Source organism: Rosa rugosa, chromosome 3, assembly GCF_958449725.1.
Source record: "Rosa rugosa chromosome 3, drRosRugo1.1, whole genome shotgun sequence".
Classification (NCBI taxonomy): Eukaryota; Viridiplantae; Streptophyta; class Magnoliopsida; order Rosales; family Rosaceae; genus Rosa; species Rosa rugosa.
In genome coordinates, this window is record NC_084822.1 from 13,114,057 (window position 1) to 13,128,947 (window position 14,891).

The following is a 14,891-nucleotide window of genomic DNA, read 5'->3' on the forward strand; positions in this document are numbered from 1 at the left end:
TCAGAACAACAATCAAAGTGAGGTTTAGCCTCGGCCAACCTACATGCAAGTCCTCACAAAGCATTTCACAAACATAATTGAATTACAGAAAATCTCTACACAACAAAAATCAGAGGAGTAGCACTCCACAATCATTCCCAATACCATACCAAGAACTCAAACCACATCCAAGGGTCTAGCTAGCTAGATACACCGAAGTCATTCCAAACACAAAACAGATGTGTAGAAATGAATGCTCCTTTATATCACAACACTATCACCAAGCAACTAATAACCGCTAAGTACATTCCAACCCAAAACATCTGCCGATCCAACTCAGGAAAAGCACAACAACTACTGGTCAAATACTTGTACCAACTTTAGATACAAGCATTAGTCAAACACCATGACCCCAACAACCAAACAACTATATTGCACAAAAGGATACGGTTTTCCATGAAAACCACCATAGACAACTCCACCAGAGTTTAATCCAGAGGCTCCCATTCCTCAAGACCACAGCTCAAAAAGCTACACAAAGCTCTATCGCCACTTCACCTACAGGGCAAACCAAAAGTTCCAAAGACTTACGCCCTGACCGACACCTAACACTACGACATACCCAATGATTATACCAGTACTGAAGAGCATCAGATGGGGATCCGCTGCAAACGGGCCATCACTCAAGTAGTACTGATTATCACCAAATATGTGACCTTATGCTCTGATACCAATGTTTGGCTCCAATTTTGTTGCAGCTGGTCAACAGTCTCTTTTCTTGCGCGGGCGTGCCAGCACTGTTCGGGTGCGGTCGTCGGGGGTGTCCGTTGACCTGACTTCTTTCAAGCGATTGTGGACGAGGAGAGCACCAACCTCGTCGTGGGATTCTTTATGCCTCGTGGTGAGGACTTTTGCTAAGCTTCTTCTTGTTCACACAATCGATACTCAACGTTGTAGGTTGAGTAGAGCGAAAATCACTGGGAAGTGGGGGAGAACTTGCTAAAGCGTGACTTTAGCTTGGCTGGTTTGCGAGGGCGTTACCCTTGCTTGGCTGGTTCCGTAACCGTTGTGGTCGCGGTACTACAGTCGGCTCCCGAGGAGACTAGGACCGAAGTATGTTGATAGAAGGTTTGGTGGCACTGAAAGTCGGTTTCTGAGAAGACTAGGACTAGGAGTGTGGTCACCGGTAAGAGAAAGAGAATGAGAGAAGTTGCTCTTAGAGAGGTTTGCTCTAGAGAGACTTAGATCATCTTAGAGATGTATTGATGAGTGAATTGTGTGTTTTCTTAAGTGTTTCATTGTAACCTCTATTTATAGGCTACCATGCCAAAGTGGTTGGCCTTAAACAAATGATAGTGGAGCAGTAATTGGAGATAAGAAATGATGAATTTTGGAGATAACGAATGATGAATTTCGGAGATAAGGAGATAAGGAAGCATAATTGGAGATAAGGAATGATGAATTTTGGAGATAAGGAAGCACTTTCGGCTCCTTTATTCCTTCAATTATATCTCCATCAAGAATTCAGATTTTGACCGTGACTTCTTCATAACAAATGTTCCACTATGAGTATAGATTATCCTGGTAAAATTTCAGAGCTTTTGGTATAGTGGTTGGGCAGGAAACGCTGCTGGACCTCTTACAGGTCCAGTTTTCCAGTTTTGCTTCTGCAGAAAATTGGACTGATTGTTTGAAGGCCTTCCACTCATAACTAGCTCTGGAACTCTTCATAAGAAATGATCCTTGGGATGTCTAGAATTAATCTGGACAGTTTTAGCTCATTTTGATTTCATTTGATTAGTCTTCCGCCCCTCCTTCCTTGTTTAGCTCGGTTTCTCCTAGTCGAAGTAGGAAAATGTGCTAAAGTTGACTTTTCATGCTTCCATAGTAGGCTTTATTTAGCCTCTAAATATATATTTCGAACTTGTCGACAATATATAGCTTGAGCCACTGACATTGGCTCAATTTCTCCAAGACATGCCTTGTCAGGCCAAAATGCTCATTTTGGGTCCAAACATTGCCCCCCAGACCTCGAAGTCAAAGGTCTTCGTCTTGACTGAAGAGGTCTTGAATCAGTACTGCTCTTATAATGTCGTTTCTCCAAAGCCACTTGTATTGGCTTGACTGATTCCATATAGGCCTCTAAATAGGCCATAAAGCTTGAATGCCGCAATCTGAATTGCCTTTGTCATGAACTGATGCTTTCTTTGCCAACTTTATTGCCCCCCATGTATCTGATGTCTGGTATGCAGTGAATTGGCGAAACTTGAGCAGGTTGTAGGAGATCAAAACTTTAGCGTGCCCCCCATGCGAAGGAGACTGCTTTTGATCGCGAATGAGGATCCTTCTTTTCCTTAGTGGCAACTTTGCCATGTGTATAGCAGCAAGTATCTGCCTTGTTCGCTGGCTCTCTATTGAGAATGCGATTGTTGCAGAAGAAGCCCAACTCGATGAACCTTTGGCTGCATCTGAAGAAATGGGCCGCAACCTGGCCCGTGTCAAAGAACAGGCCAATCAGGCCGAAGCTGGTGTCATTGTGGCGGAACTTCGCGTGGAGGAACTTTGCTTGAAATTGAGCTTCGTGGGCCAATCTCTGTAGGCCTCCTTGAAAACCGTTCGGTCTCCTCACATGCTATTAATCCTTTAATAATAGCTAACTCCTCAAAAACCGCTCCTCACATGATACTAGTCCCTTTTTCCCCGAGATTTGGAATCACTAATCTCGATTTACTGACATCGGTTTGACTCTTTAACCATCCGTTCAAGGGTGGAGATTTGCCTGAAGTCCCTATAAATAGTTGTATTTTGGGCAGGGAATACTCACAACAAATCTTCTGAAACATTCAAGAAATGGCCTTTCAGTCCTTGCTTCTCTTTCTCCTTCTTCACAAATCTTCCCCTCATGAAATGTCCTTTAGCCTCTAAATTTTTAGGCTTTATGGCGTAATCTTAAGCCTGGGTTAGGCCTTATGGCGTAATCTTAGGCAACCCCTTGTTTCACCTTTCTGGAATCTTGCAACAACAATGCCAGGCTTCAGATTGGTTTAGAAACACGAGGGGGCTCCGAGTGTGAGATCCATGATCATGCGAGATCATCTTTATTAGGATCCCCCACTTGGAGAAAATCGGGGAAGGGAGGGAAGCCAAATTGAGGCCAAAGATCCATCCTCGAACCCCTTCCTTCTGGAGTCTGACCAAACCGAGTCCTCCAGATGAGAAGGGCTTTGGTGGTCACCTCCTTCTCCCCCTTTCTCTTCTTGACAGAATCTTGGAAGGATGAGAAGGGATGGACTCTTTGAAGGAATGGGTTCAAGCTTACAGAATGGCTGTTCCCATGCTTCACGTCCAGCTAATAGTGGTTACCAAGGCTAAAGGGGGTGCAGAGACTCGAGCCGATATTCTGTTTCTTCACTCTCTGCCCCTCCTTGAGATAATGGCGCGGCTCAACCCGACGTTGGATTCCATAGCTGCTTCCAATTTAGGGGGCTTGGAGGCTCCATTTTCTTTCACTGGAGTCTCCCCTTCTCATGGATAATGACATTGGCCAAGCCTATGTTGTATTCCTCTGCCGCTTCCATGTAAAGGGGGCACGAGGGCTCCATTACTCCTCTTTTTCCTTCCCTGAAGTCTGCCCTTCCTTGAGAGATAATGGCGCGGCTCAACCCGACGTTGGATTCCATAGCTGCTTCCACTTGAGAAAAGATTCAGAAGATATCCGAAGATCCCTGTTTTGTATTCTAGCCACTTTTGGCTTTGTAATGAATGTACTGCTTTTGGCCGCAAAGCCACTTTATGAATACAATAATATTTTCTTATTCTGATATTTAAATATCCGTGAGAAGCCAATAATTGTGTCTAGCAAAGCCTCAAATATAGGCCCCCATAGTTGTATATTGAAAATAATATGAATTTTAAAATATGTTTTGCGTCAAATCGAGCCTCGCGACGAGGGGTTTGAGAAAATATTTATTTTTTGGATCCACTTGCTAGCCCCAACTCAATTCTCATTAATTAGCTGTTGAAAACTCCACCGTGAGAAGATAATATTGAAAATGGAATAGTTACATCCTCGAAAACCGTTCGGTTCCCTCATGCGCCAATAATTCCTTCTTTTCTGAAATTTAGGGCAACTTTAATCACGCTTTACTGACACTTAGTTTGACTCTTCTCTTTGACCGTCCATCCAAGGGTGGACATTTGCATGCCTATATCTTCCTCCACATTATAAACCCAAATTTCCAATCCCAAAATCATTTCATCAACTCGAATATTTCTAACAGCAATCTTTCTTAATTACTTATCATCATCACTCTTCAATTCTCACATTCTCTCAATCCATCACCAATGGAACCACAAAACCGGCATCCAACCGAGGATGGAGGAAGCAACAAAGCAGCCGAGAGTAGTCCTAACATGCATTGCAAGCAGAGTAATACCAGGTGGCTTCCTACTACAGATCAGATAAGAATCCTCAATGAGCTTTACGATGACAAGGGAGTTAAGTCCCCCACTGTAGAGCAGGTTCAGAGGATCACTCTCCAGCTAAAATGGTACGGACAGATCGAGAACAAGAACGTCTTTTATTGGTTCCAGAATCAAAGGGCTCGGGAGAAGCTGAAGAAGAAGAAGCTCACTTCGGATGTTCAAGTGCCCAAGCAAAGATCAGGGCTTGTTAGTGGATCCATTAATCTCAATTTTGGGTCAACTAGTTCTACTGGTGTTGGTGGATCCATCATGGAACAACGAGGAGAAGATCACCAGGAGATTAAAACCCTTCCACTGTTTCCCATGCACGGTGAGGACATCTTTGGCAACATGAGGACTACTTCCGATGGAGGTGGTGGTCACGGTGGTGGCTCTCACACTTCCCTTGAGCTCAGCCTTTCCTGCGAGGGCAAAGCTGAAAAAAGTTTCCGGAGCCGCTGACTCGGCTTAGTAGCTTCGCGAGTGTAGGAACACTTAGAATTGCCCCCTAAGAGTTGTATTTATGAATTTTTTATTATTATTATTATTATTATTATTATTATTATATAGCCATAATTGTTAAGCTAAATGGGCTTAGTATTGTATAATGTTGCCCCCCTAGTGTTGCTAGGCAAAGCGAAGAAATGATTATGGGCCCAAAAAACAGGCCTTCATGAATGGGCTTCGCGAGTGTAGGAACACTAAAATTTCCCACGAAGGCTTATGCGAAGAGATTGGCTAATAAATTAATCCCTCAGTGTTTTGACTCCTCAGTAATTTTTGGATCGCACTAATTTTTTTTTTTTTTTTGATAAGTAGCTGAATTCAATAAGACAATGTGAATCAAGGTTTAGACATGCGCCCCAAGTATAGTCGCCTAGACACAAATTTTCTTTCAAATCCTTTGGGCAACCTTACTGAAATAGCCAGGTGGGGGAGGGCGAACAAGAGAGGCAGAATCCATTTTGGCATGAGCTACTCCCACATAGTGGTTTAGGCCCATTTGCACGCACTTCTGGATTCAAGAACCTGCCATGAACATTGTCCCCTTTCTAGACACCATTTCACATAGGCTATACTTACTAAGATGAGAAAGGTCATAAGTGTGAAGACAGTTCAACAAGTGTTAATAAAAGCCGCCCTTAACCTTAAGGGACCTGAACTAGGCACCAATAAGGAGTTTAGGCCAATATTAACAAAAGAGACTTCACCTATTCCGTTATGATTCACAACCCCTTACGACCACTTGCTGGTCTAAATTCTCCATATCAAGAGCTTCAAAGGACTTGTACTCCTGCATATTTTGCGGGCGTCGAATTCCTTCGTATGCGCACAGGCCTTAACTCGTCATCAAAGTCAAATGGCCTCCAAATATATATTAGAAATTAGGTTCAAGCCACAGCTAGGCCAGACACTACCTTCGCATCTAGCAATGCACAATCTTGAACTCTTTTTGTATTTTTTTTTTTTTAATGAAAAGAAAACTAGAAACGAAAAATTAACAGAAAATTAAAAGCAAAGAAAGAAAGAAGCTAGCAGCACCATGTTTGGCTAACCTCTAGAAGACCACGGGGGAGGCCATCTATGCTTCACTCCAAGCTCCGATGTATCAAAATTTGTAGGGTAAAAATCCCTCCTGTGAGAGCTTGTAGGAAAAGAACAAAGATACTTCTCGTTAAAGAATTTGGAGGAATTTGGCTCGTGAGAGGGGTAATCTTGCCCCCCAAGTATCTTTGTTGGTTGACGAGGCATGATCTTCAATTGTAATTTGGGAGATGACGGTGTCCCAAGATCGGCTTTGTCGCCAACTGTCGCCAACTTCTCTTGATCAAAGGGATGATCATGGGTCATATCTTGCCCCCCATGCATCTGATCAGTAGCCACGTATTTGGCTTGATCAGTGGAGAAATCAGATATTTGTTCAGAGACAATTGTATTGTCAGAAGAACAATCTTGTTGATGACCTTTTCCATGCACAGCCTCTGTGTAAGGCTGTGACTCACCAGTGAGACCCTTAGGTTGATTGCCACCTATAGGCAAGTTAGTCTCAGAAACGACCTCTTCGCGAGCAGGTTTTAGACGTTCCAATTCGCCTTGTGTTTGTTGTGCCCCCAACTCGAGCCTCTTGACCGAAATCGTGAACTCATCGAGCCGTCGACGGTCCTCCGCGAGGGCTTTTCTCAGATTCTCATGGTATGCGGTAGAATTCTTTTGAAGGATATCAAGCCGCTCTTCTATGCTCGCATTCTCTGGAATGGGAATGGGCACATAGCCTTCTATCGTCGCCTCGTCATCTACAGCAGCGACGTCACCATCAGTTTTATGCGGCTTGTAACTGGAAGCCTTGCGCTTTGAGAAGTTTAGGAACTTGCACTTCTTCTTCTTAAGAAAAACAGGCATGAATTCAGGAATTTCTTTTGGTAAAGATTTTCCTCTGGCATCCCAATAATGGAGAACATAAAAAGACTCTGGTGTAGTCCCATTGGGCGTGCCAAAATGTTTGGCTCCAGTTTTGTTGCAGCTGGTCAACAGTCTCTTTTCTTGCGCGGGCGTGCCAGCACCGTTCGGGTACGGTCGTCGGGGGTGTCCCTTGACCTGACTTCTTTCAAGTGATTGTAGACGAGGAGAGCACCAACCTCGTCGTTGTGGTCTTTGTGCCTCGTGATGAGGACTTTGCTCAGATTCTTCAATATCACACAATCGATACTCGACGTCGTAGATCGAGCAGAGCGAAAACCACTGGGAAGTGAGGAGAACTTGCTAAAGCGTGACTTTAGCTTGGCTGGTTTGCGAGGGCATTACCCTTGCTTGGCTAGTTCCGTAACTGTATTGATGAGACTTAGATCATTTTAGAGATGTATTGATGAGTGAATTGTGTGTTTTCTTAAGTGTTTCATTGTAACCTCTATTTATAGGCTACCATGCCAAAGTGGTTGGCCTTAAACAAATGATAGTGGAGCAGTAATTGGAGATAAGAAATGATGAATTTTGGAGATAAGGAATGATGAATTTCGGAGATAAGGAGATAAGGAAGCATAATTGGAGATAAGGAATGATGAATTTTGGAGATAAGGAAGCACTTTCGGCTCCTTTATTCCTTCAATTATATCTCCATCAATAATTCAGATTTTTACCATGACTTCTTCATAACAAATGTTCCACTATGAGTGTAGATCATCCTGGTAAAATTTCAGAGCTTTTGGTATAGTGGTTGGGCCGGAAACGCTGCTGGGCCTCTTACAGGTCTAGTTTTCCAGTTTTGCTTCTGCAGAAAATTGGACCGATTGTTTGAAGGCCTTCCACTCATAACTAGCTCTGGAACTTTTCATAAGAAATGATCCTTGGGATGTCTAGAATTAATCTGGACAGTTTTAGCTCATTTTGATTTCATTTGATTAGTCTTCCGCCCCTCCTTCCTTGTTTAGCTCGGTTTCTCCTAGTCGAAGTAGGAAAATGTGCTAAAGTTGACTTTTCATGCTTCCATAGTAGGCTTTATTTAGCCTCTAAATATATATTTCGAACTTGTCGACAATATATAGCTTGAGCCACTGACATTGGCTCAATTTCTCCAAGACATGCCTTGTCAGGCCAAAATGCTCATTTTGAGGCCAAAATGCTCATTTTGGGTCCAAACAACCAAATTGTCACACCCCGATTTTCAAGCACAAATAAATAAACAAATTTACAACACAAATACTCCGGGCGTGATGATTCAGACATCAATACAAAACACTAGGAAAATTTTCTTTAAAGAACAGCAAGTAAGGATGTCTAGAACCCACAATGTCAATACAGACTCATTCTTTAAAGTCATATATTACATTACACTAAGTTTACAAATTCAACTGAATCAACAATCCAATAAGTAAATGCACCACACTCACTACACAGCGGAAGACTAACAAGTTCTAAACCTATACCACATCCACACATGATCAGAGATGGGGCGCTCTGGTCATGTGTGGATGTGGTATATTCCATTCGTTAAGTTGGGTCATCGGCCGCCTTTTACCTGTCGGGTTAGTTTGGAACATACTAGCCAAACTTCAGTACGATGTACAAGTTATGGGCTTCACTTGGTAATGAGGATACCCTCTGCTCTCTTATTCATCTTCTAAGCTTCGAAGACTGAATTCAGCATTGTATTTCCAGGAAGTTAAGTTTCAAGTTTGTTCAGGCATGGAAAGTACTTAATGGAGCTTGTTGATAACGTGAATTTTGTTCTGAACTTCCTCTGAAATTCAGCAAATGTTTGGTTATTTGTGCTTCAGCTACTGCTGCAGACACTTTTGGCCAGTGCTCTTTCACAGCTGAAATTCACATCAGTGCAAAAAGCAGCAGTGCACATTCGGTTCTGTTTCGAAGCAAGCTAGGTGCGGAGGCTGAGTACTCTGCTGATTTGTGACTCGGAAGATGAACACTTCAGCTGTGTATGCTGGAGCTCACTCTCGTCTTTCCGTTTTCCCTGTGTTGGGGTAGATTGTATTTTGACATTGTGCGTATTTCTAGAGCATAGTTTTGTTCTTTTTAGGTTAGCTCAGCAAGCCTTCCTACTCGAGAGCATTTATCATGGCAAAATTGTAACATGTATTATTTAAAGGAGCAAAAGTTGGGGTTGAGCAAGTAGAGTTAATTGGTGAGAATACATGACGTATCTTACAACTTATGAAATTATGCCGGTGGAGATGATTTTGACTGGAGAATATGACAGGCTAAAGGGGAGATGATACTCTGGTCTTTACGGGTTTTGAATTCTATACTAGATTTTTCTCAGATTTTATTATGTCACACATTCTTCAAAATTTTCTCAAAATTTTCAAAATTGGTCAGACGTTATATTTCTTACTATCTGAATCTTCAAAATATGAAAATGAAGTCTGACCAAAGCAAAAGCAAAAACAAAAATAATTGAAAATCAGATGTAAACACAATTGAAAGAATATCCACACATCTTATTGCAAATAAGTGCAAAGTGCGCTCTGATTTGAGTGATAAGTCGATAGTTTGTTCTTTTCTTCACCCCCAACATTAAAAGTAAATAAAATTACAGAGGCATGCAGCAAACTAAATCGGATAGTTTGTTCTTTTCTTCACCCCCATTCCCCCCAACATTAAAAGTAAATAAAATAAAAGAGCCACGCCGCAAACTAAATCGGTTGGCAAAGGAAATCTCCCAACCTCGAAAACAGAAAAGAAACAAAAATGCAGCTGAAATTAGAGAAACAAAATCTACAACAAACATAGCAAAAAACTAAGCAGCAAGGCAGCACAAATCAGTAAAGCAAGTAACAACTCATACATCAAAACAAGCCCCAGGAAGCCTTGGTCAGGAATGCCATGCGAGTCGCCAAAAATAGCAGGCACCAGAAAACATAGCCTTGGTCAGGAATGCCATGCGAGTCGCCAAAAATAGCAGGCACCAGAAAACATTAATGATCACAAACGCTGGAACTAGGAAATAACTTGGAGATTATTCTCTAAAGTGAATGCAATTGGTTTTCCACTTTCAAGGTCATCATCATCATCATCATCATCATCTTTCATAATCATGACTGCCTATTGACCAATATATTCACCAAACCTTTATGAGAAGTCCCTATCTTCATGGACCGTTACCTCCATATATAGAGGGTTTACATCCTATCGACGTGGCATTACTAGGAGCACCATGCAGTATCTGAGGAACACCACTACACTGCTATAAAGACTGGAAAATAACTCATCTACTAAGAAGGCAGCAGTAGACGGGATGCATAAACGAGATTTTAACAAATGGAGTTCCTGCAGCCACACATGACATTTGGTATTAGCTGATGACTCAATAATTTCAGCAACCGCACAGACAGTGGGACAGGAGGACAGCCAATCTTGCATGTACTCTCTCATTTGAGAGTTCTGAGAGATCACTCTCTGTGTCAAAGTGATTTTCCCCAGAATCAGGAAACTGCAGGAATGCATTCCATGTCACATGATTAGATGAGTAGGATAGTGCATGCATGAAATTAGTAACAGGGAATTCATCCTTCAGACAATTGTCGACATACTAGCTGTTTCTTACTATTTACCTCATCCAAAATTCATATCTTACCCTCAGGTTTTGACACAATGATCTAAAGTCATTGGTCAAATGATGTTCAGCTACCTGTCCTGTCCACCAAAGTCACCACAGCAGCAAGAAACGACTCAAAGTTATTCCCGGAAACCCAAATCTGCCAACCAGAGAACGTTAAGATATAAACAGCTTCAAAACAAAAAACAGGAACAAATTTGTATAAATCAAATGTTTGTGCAAAGATCAACTATACAAACTCATCCACTGAGGAATGTAGAGATAAGTCCTAATGTGGGGTTATACTACTTCTATAGAAACTACCAACATAACCGCATATCCTTTTCAAACCAGATACTGTATTGGATTTCATTTTATGCTTTTTTCGTTTCACTTGCTCACTGATTAATATGAGTACATGCAGTGGTGGTGAAAGCTTACCTTTATATCCACTGTTAATGCTATAGATCAGTGATGTTGCCACTTGACTGAGGTTTGTACAATAATTATTCTAGATGTGTATATTCGTGTAGACTTTTTTTTAACTCGGCTTTTGACTATTTAATGAGGGAATAACAGGTTGTGAAGAACAGACAGAGACATCCCCAATACAAAAAGGAAAGTTCGATTGATTTTGAATGTTTAATAAAACACCTAATTGTAATACTTAGTATTATGTCATTGCAAATTAATGACCAGTCCTTTGCCAACAAAAAAGAGTTCTTGGATAGAAAAGTATAAAGAAATTACCTACTAAGAGAAAATTCCTCCCAAGAAAAGCAAGATAGGAGTCAAGAGAAGAAATTAGAGCCCACCTCATCATCTTCCTTCTTTGCCATCTGAACCAAATTTTGAAGCTGCTTCTAATAACTCAAACCCTTGAAGCTGCAATATAAATGTCTTTTTAGTCAGATGACTAGTTAATCAACATAGGATGAATTTAGGAACAGCGATGGAGCACACAGTTGCTGTTTCTGACCCGTAATATTGAGCTCATCCAAAATGTAATTTCTTGCTTTCAGGTTTTGACACAATGCATCAGTCAAATGATGCTCAGCTGCCCAGTCCTCCAAGGCCTTTCTGCCAGGAACAACCACAGCAACAAGAAATGACTCAAAGCCGTTCCCATAAACACATATCTGCCGACCAGATTGTTAGAAAGTAGAGCAAAATTAGCTTGATATAGCTGTCAACATTCAACACATTCATTGTGTATCATCACAGTTAATTCTATATAATTAGGCATTAATAGGCCACGAATAGTTTTCCTTTTTGTATCCTAGAATCAAGCTATATCTTTGTATATATGATATACAGATCAATACAACAATGATCACTTCTTGAAAATCTGTTTCTGTTGTTTTTCATGGTATCAGAGCAGGACGCATAATCCTGACTCTTCTCTAGTCTTCTCAACATCAAATCCACAAAGCCATAATCACAATGGCTGGTGATAACGTCCCACCATCACCATCCAATCCCAGCAAATCAGATAATTCAAAATCTGATGTCTCAAATCCATTCTTCACTCATCATTCAGACCACCCTGGATTGGTCCTAGTCTCCAAGCCTTTGAATGGAGACAATTACACAGGTTGGAAGAGGGCTATGACATTGGCTCTTAATTCTAAAAACAAACTCGGCTTTGTGAATGGTTCAATCAAAGCTCCATCATCCGAAGCTGATCCTGAAGGATATGCAACTTGGTCAAGATGCAATGACATGGTCCATTCATGGATCGTTAACACTGTCAGTTCTGAAATTGCTGACAGTATCATCTACTATCCTACAGCTCATGAGGTATGGGAAGATCTAAGTGAGCGTTTTTCACAAGGCAATGCACCTCGCATATTTGAAATTCAGCGAGACATCGCTTCACTCAGGCAAGAACAACAATCAGTTTTAGCATACTACACGAAATTGAAAAGTTTATGGGATGAATTGGCAACCTATTCAGAAGCATCACAAGGAGCCCAGGCAGATCAACAGAAACTTATGCAGTTCTTGATGGGATTAAATGAGACTTACAGCGCAACCCGCGGTCAAATCCTCTTGATGAATCCCCTTCCAAGTATCAGACAAGCGTATGCTGCCGTTGCCCAAGAAGAGAAGCAACGTTTCATTGCAGCAGCGGAGTCCGGTTCAAGCGCTGCTGCCATGGCAGTTCGAAGTGGCGGCCGGTCGAACCAGATCGGCAGCAGAGGCGGTCGTGGTGACCGACTGAATTTTCGGACCGGTCAGGATGCAGAACGCGGCTTCACCCCGCGTTTTGGTTCAGGTCGAGGAAGGGGAAGGCCGCATTGTACCTATTGTGGTGATCCTGGACATTGGGTCCAAACATGCTTTCACTTGATTGGTTTTCCTCCAGGTCATCCCAAAGCAAAGCAAGGATCAGGAAATTTCCCCAAGAAGCACACTGCTTCACCAGTCGCGCCCTCTCCTTCTGCTCACCAGGTTAGTGCGACAGGCATCGTAGAAGAGGAGAAAGGATCAGCAATTACTTTATCTGAGGCCCAATTCCAGCAGTTTTTAGCTGCTCTTCAACAAGCCCAAAAGCCCAATCCAAATACTGACTCGAGTTCCAAAGCAAATGCAGTAACGCAGCCAGGTTTGTCTAGAGTTGCTTCCCGCAATTGGATTATTGATAGCGGGGTGACAGATCATATTGCTTCGTGCTCTAAATTGTTGAATAAAAATAAAAAATATGCATTACCGCCTGTTTTGCTACCTAGTGGAGAAAAAATGCATATTGAAGCCACAGGTTCTATGCCTCTGAGTACCGCATATTATCTACATGATGTACTGTTTGTGCCCAAGTTTAAGGTTGATTTAATGTCGGTTAGCCGTTTGACAAGAGGTCTGAATTGTTCAGTGACATTCTATCCTTATTGGTGTGTTTTACAGGATCTGGCTACGAAGAGGACGATTGGTTTGGGTAAAGAACGTGATGGGCTATACTATTTGGTGGCACTGGCGACGGAGCAAACCAAACATTCCATTACTAAACCTTCCAGATCATCTTGCAACCTTGCCATTCCCGCTACCAACCTTTGGCATCATCGCTTGGGTCATGTTTCTTCTCCATGTTTAAGTCACATAGCAAAACAGTTTCTGCATTTTTCCATTCAGCCATTTAATAATTGCCATGTATGTCCCTTGGCTAAACAGAGTCGTTTACCATTCGGTTCTAGTTCTATTTCTTCTACAAGACCTTTTGAAATGATTCATTGTGATATTTGGGGTCGTTATCGACACCCTTCTCTTTCTGGTGCCTTTTATTTTCTTACCATTGTGGATGATTTCACCCGATTTACTTGGGTTTTCTTAATGAGGCACAAAGATGAAACACAACCACTTTTAAAGCATTTTTTTGCTCACATTCTCACTCAATTTGACTCTCGCATTAAAACTTTCCGAAGTGATAATGGTAGTGAATTTATTTCCCTTCGCTCCTTTTTTCAAGATCATGGCGTTGTCTTCCAACATTCTTGTGTTTACACGCCTCAACAAAATGGGGTTGTGGAGCGCAAGCATCGTCATATTCTACAGGTAGCTCGTGCTTTAAAATTTCAAGCTCACCTCCCTTCACAATTCTGGGGGGAGTGTGTCCTCACAGCCGTCCATATAATCAATCGCTTGCCCTCGCCCATCCTTTCTTACAAAACTCCATTTGACCTTCTTTACTCCAAACCGCCTTCTTTTTCTCATCTTCGAGTTTTTGGTTGCTTAGCTTATGCAACTAATGTGCACCCTACTCATAAATTTGACACTCGAGCCATACCTTCCATTTTCATTGGTTACCCGGTCGGTCAAAAAGCCTTCAAATTGTTTAACTTATCGACTAAGAAAATTTTTACGAGTCGAGATGTTAGATTTCATGAAGATGTGTTTCCTTATGCCTCCAATCCGCCCACTATTCCTTCTGCCTCGTTGGCCCATGACCCAGGCCCAGGCCCCATTCCACTTCTCTCTAACTCCTTTTTTGACTCAGCTGCCTCCCACACCAGTTCGGCCTCCCACACCAGTTCCTTCTTCTCCGCCATCCCCAACCACGCGATCTTCTCCGCCAATCCCAGACCCACGATCTTGCCCGCTACCGCCACCTCCGCCTCCGCCTCCACCAGTCCGGCCCCCCGTCACCCTTCGCCAGTATTCCCGTCGACCCAGGCCGCCTGCTCCACCCCCGCTCGTCCCTCCTCTTCCTACCCCACCATCTTCTCCGTCTCCTCCTCCCTCACCTCCACCTGTAGCTCTTTCCGACCAGCCTCCTCCCGGCCCACCACTGCTCCGTCGCTCCACCCGCTCCGCTGCGCCACCTGCTCGGTTCGCCGATCTCGACTTCTCCAAGCCTCAGTCCAATGCTTGCACTTACCAATCGCCCTCCTTCCCGCCAGGTCCT

General features: G+C 42.6%; 2 protein-coding genes across 2 annotated transcripts in view; one reads left to right on the forward strand and one right to left on the reverse strand.

Moving 5' to 3' along the window:
* The first annotated feature begins 4,323 nt into the window (after window positions 1-4,323).
* On the forward strand, window positions 4,324-8,848 carry LOC133737259 (protein WUSCHEL-like). The gene is made up of 3 exons (XM_062164857.1): window positions 4,324-4,650; window positions 8,596-8,629; window positions 8,715-8,848. The coding sequence occupies exons 1-3, from the start codon at window positions 4,324-4,326 to the stop codon at window positions 8,846-8,848; spliced, it is 495 nt and encodes a 164-aa protein (XP_062020841.1).
* A 2,427-nt stretch (window positions 8,849-11,275) lies between these two features.
* The window catches only part of LOC133736083 (probable CoA ligase CCL6), a 30,723-nt gene continuing 27,107 nt past the window's right edge, over window positions 11,276-14,891 (reverse strand). Inside the window, exons 9-10 of the mRNA XM_062163518.1 lie at window positions 11,472-11,631; window positions 11,276-11,377 (exon numbers count right to left, since the gene is read on the reverse strand). Coding sequence (XP_062019502.1) covers window positions 11,364-11,377; window positions 11,472-11,631 — 174 coding nt within the window. The 3' untranslated portion in view covers window positions 11,276-11,363. The remainder of the gene's footprint in view (window positions 11,378-11,471; window positions 11,632-14,891) is intronic.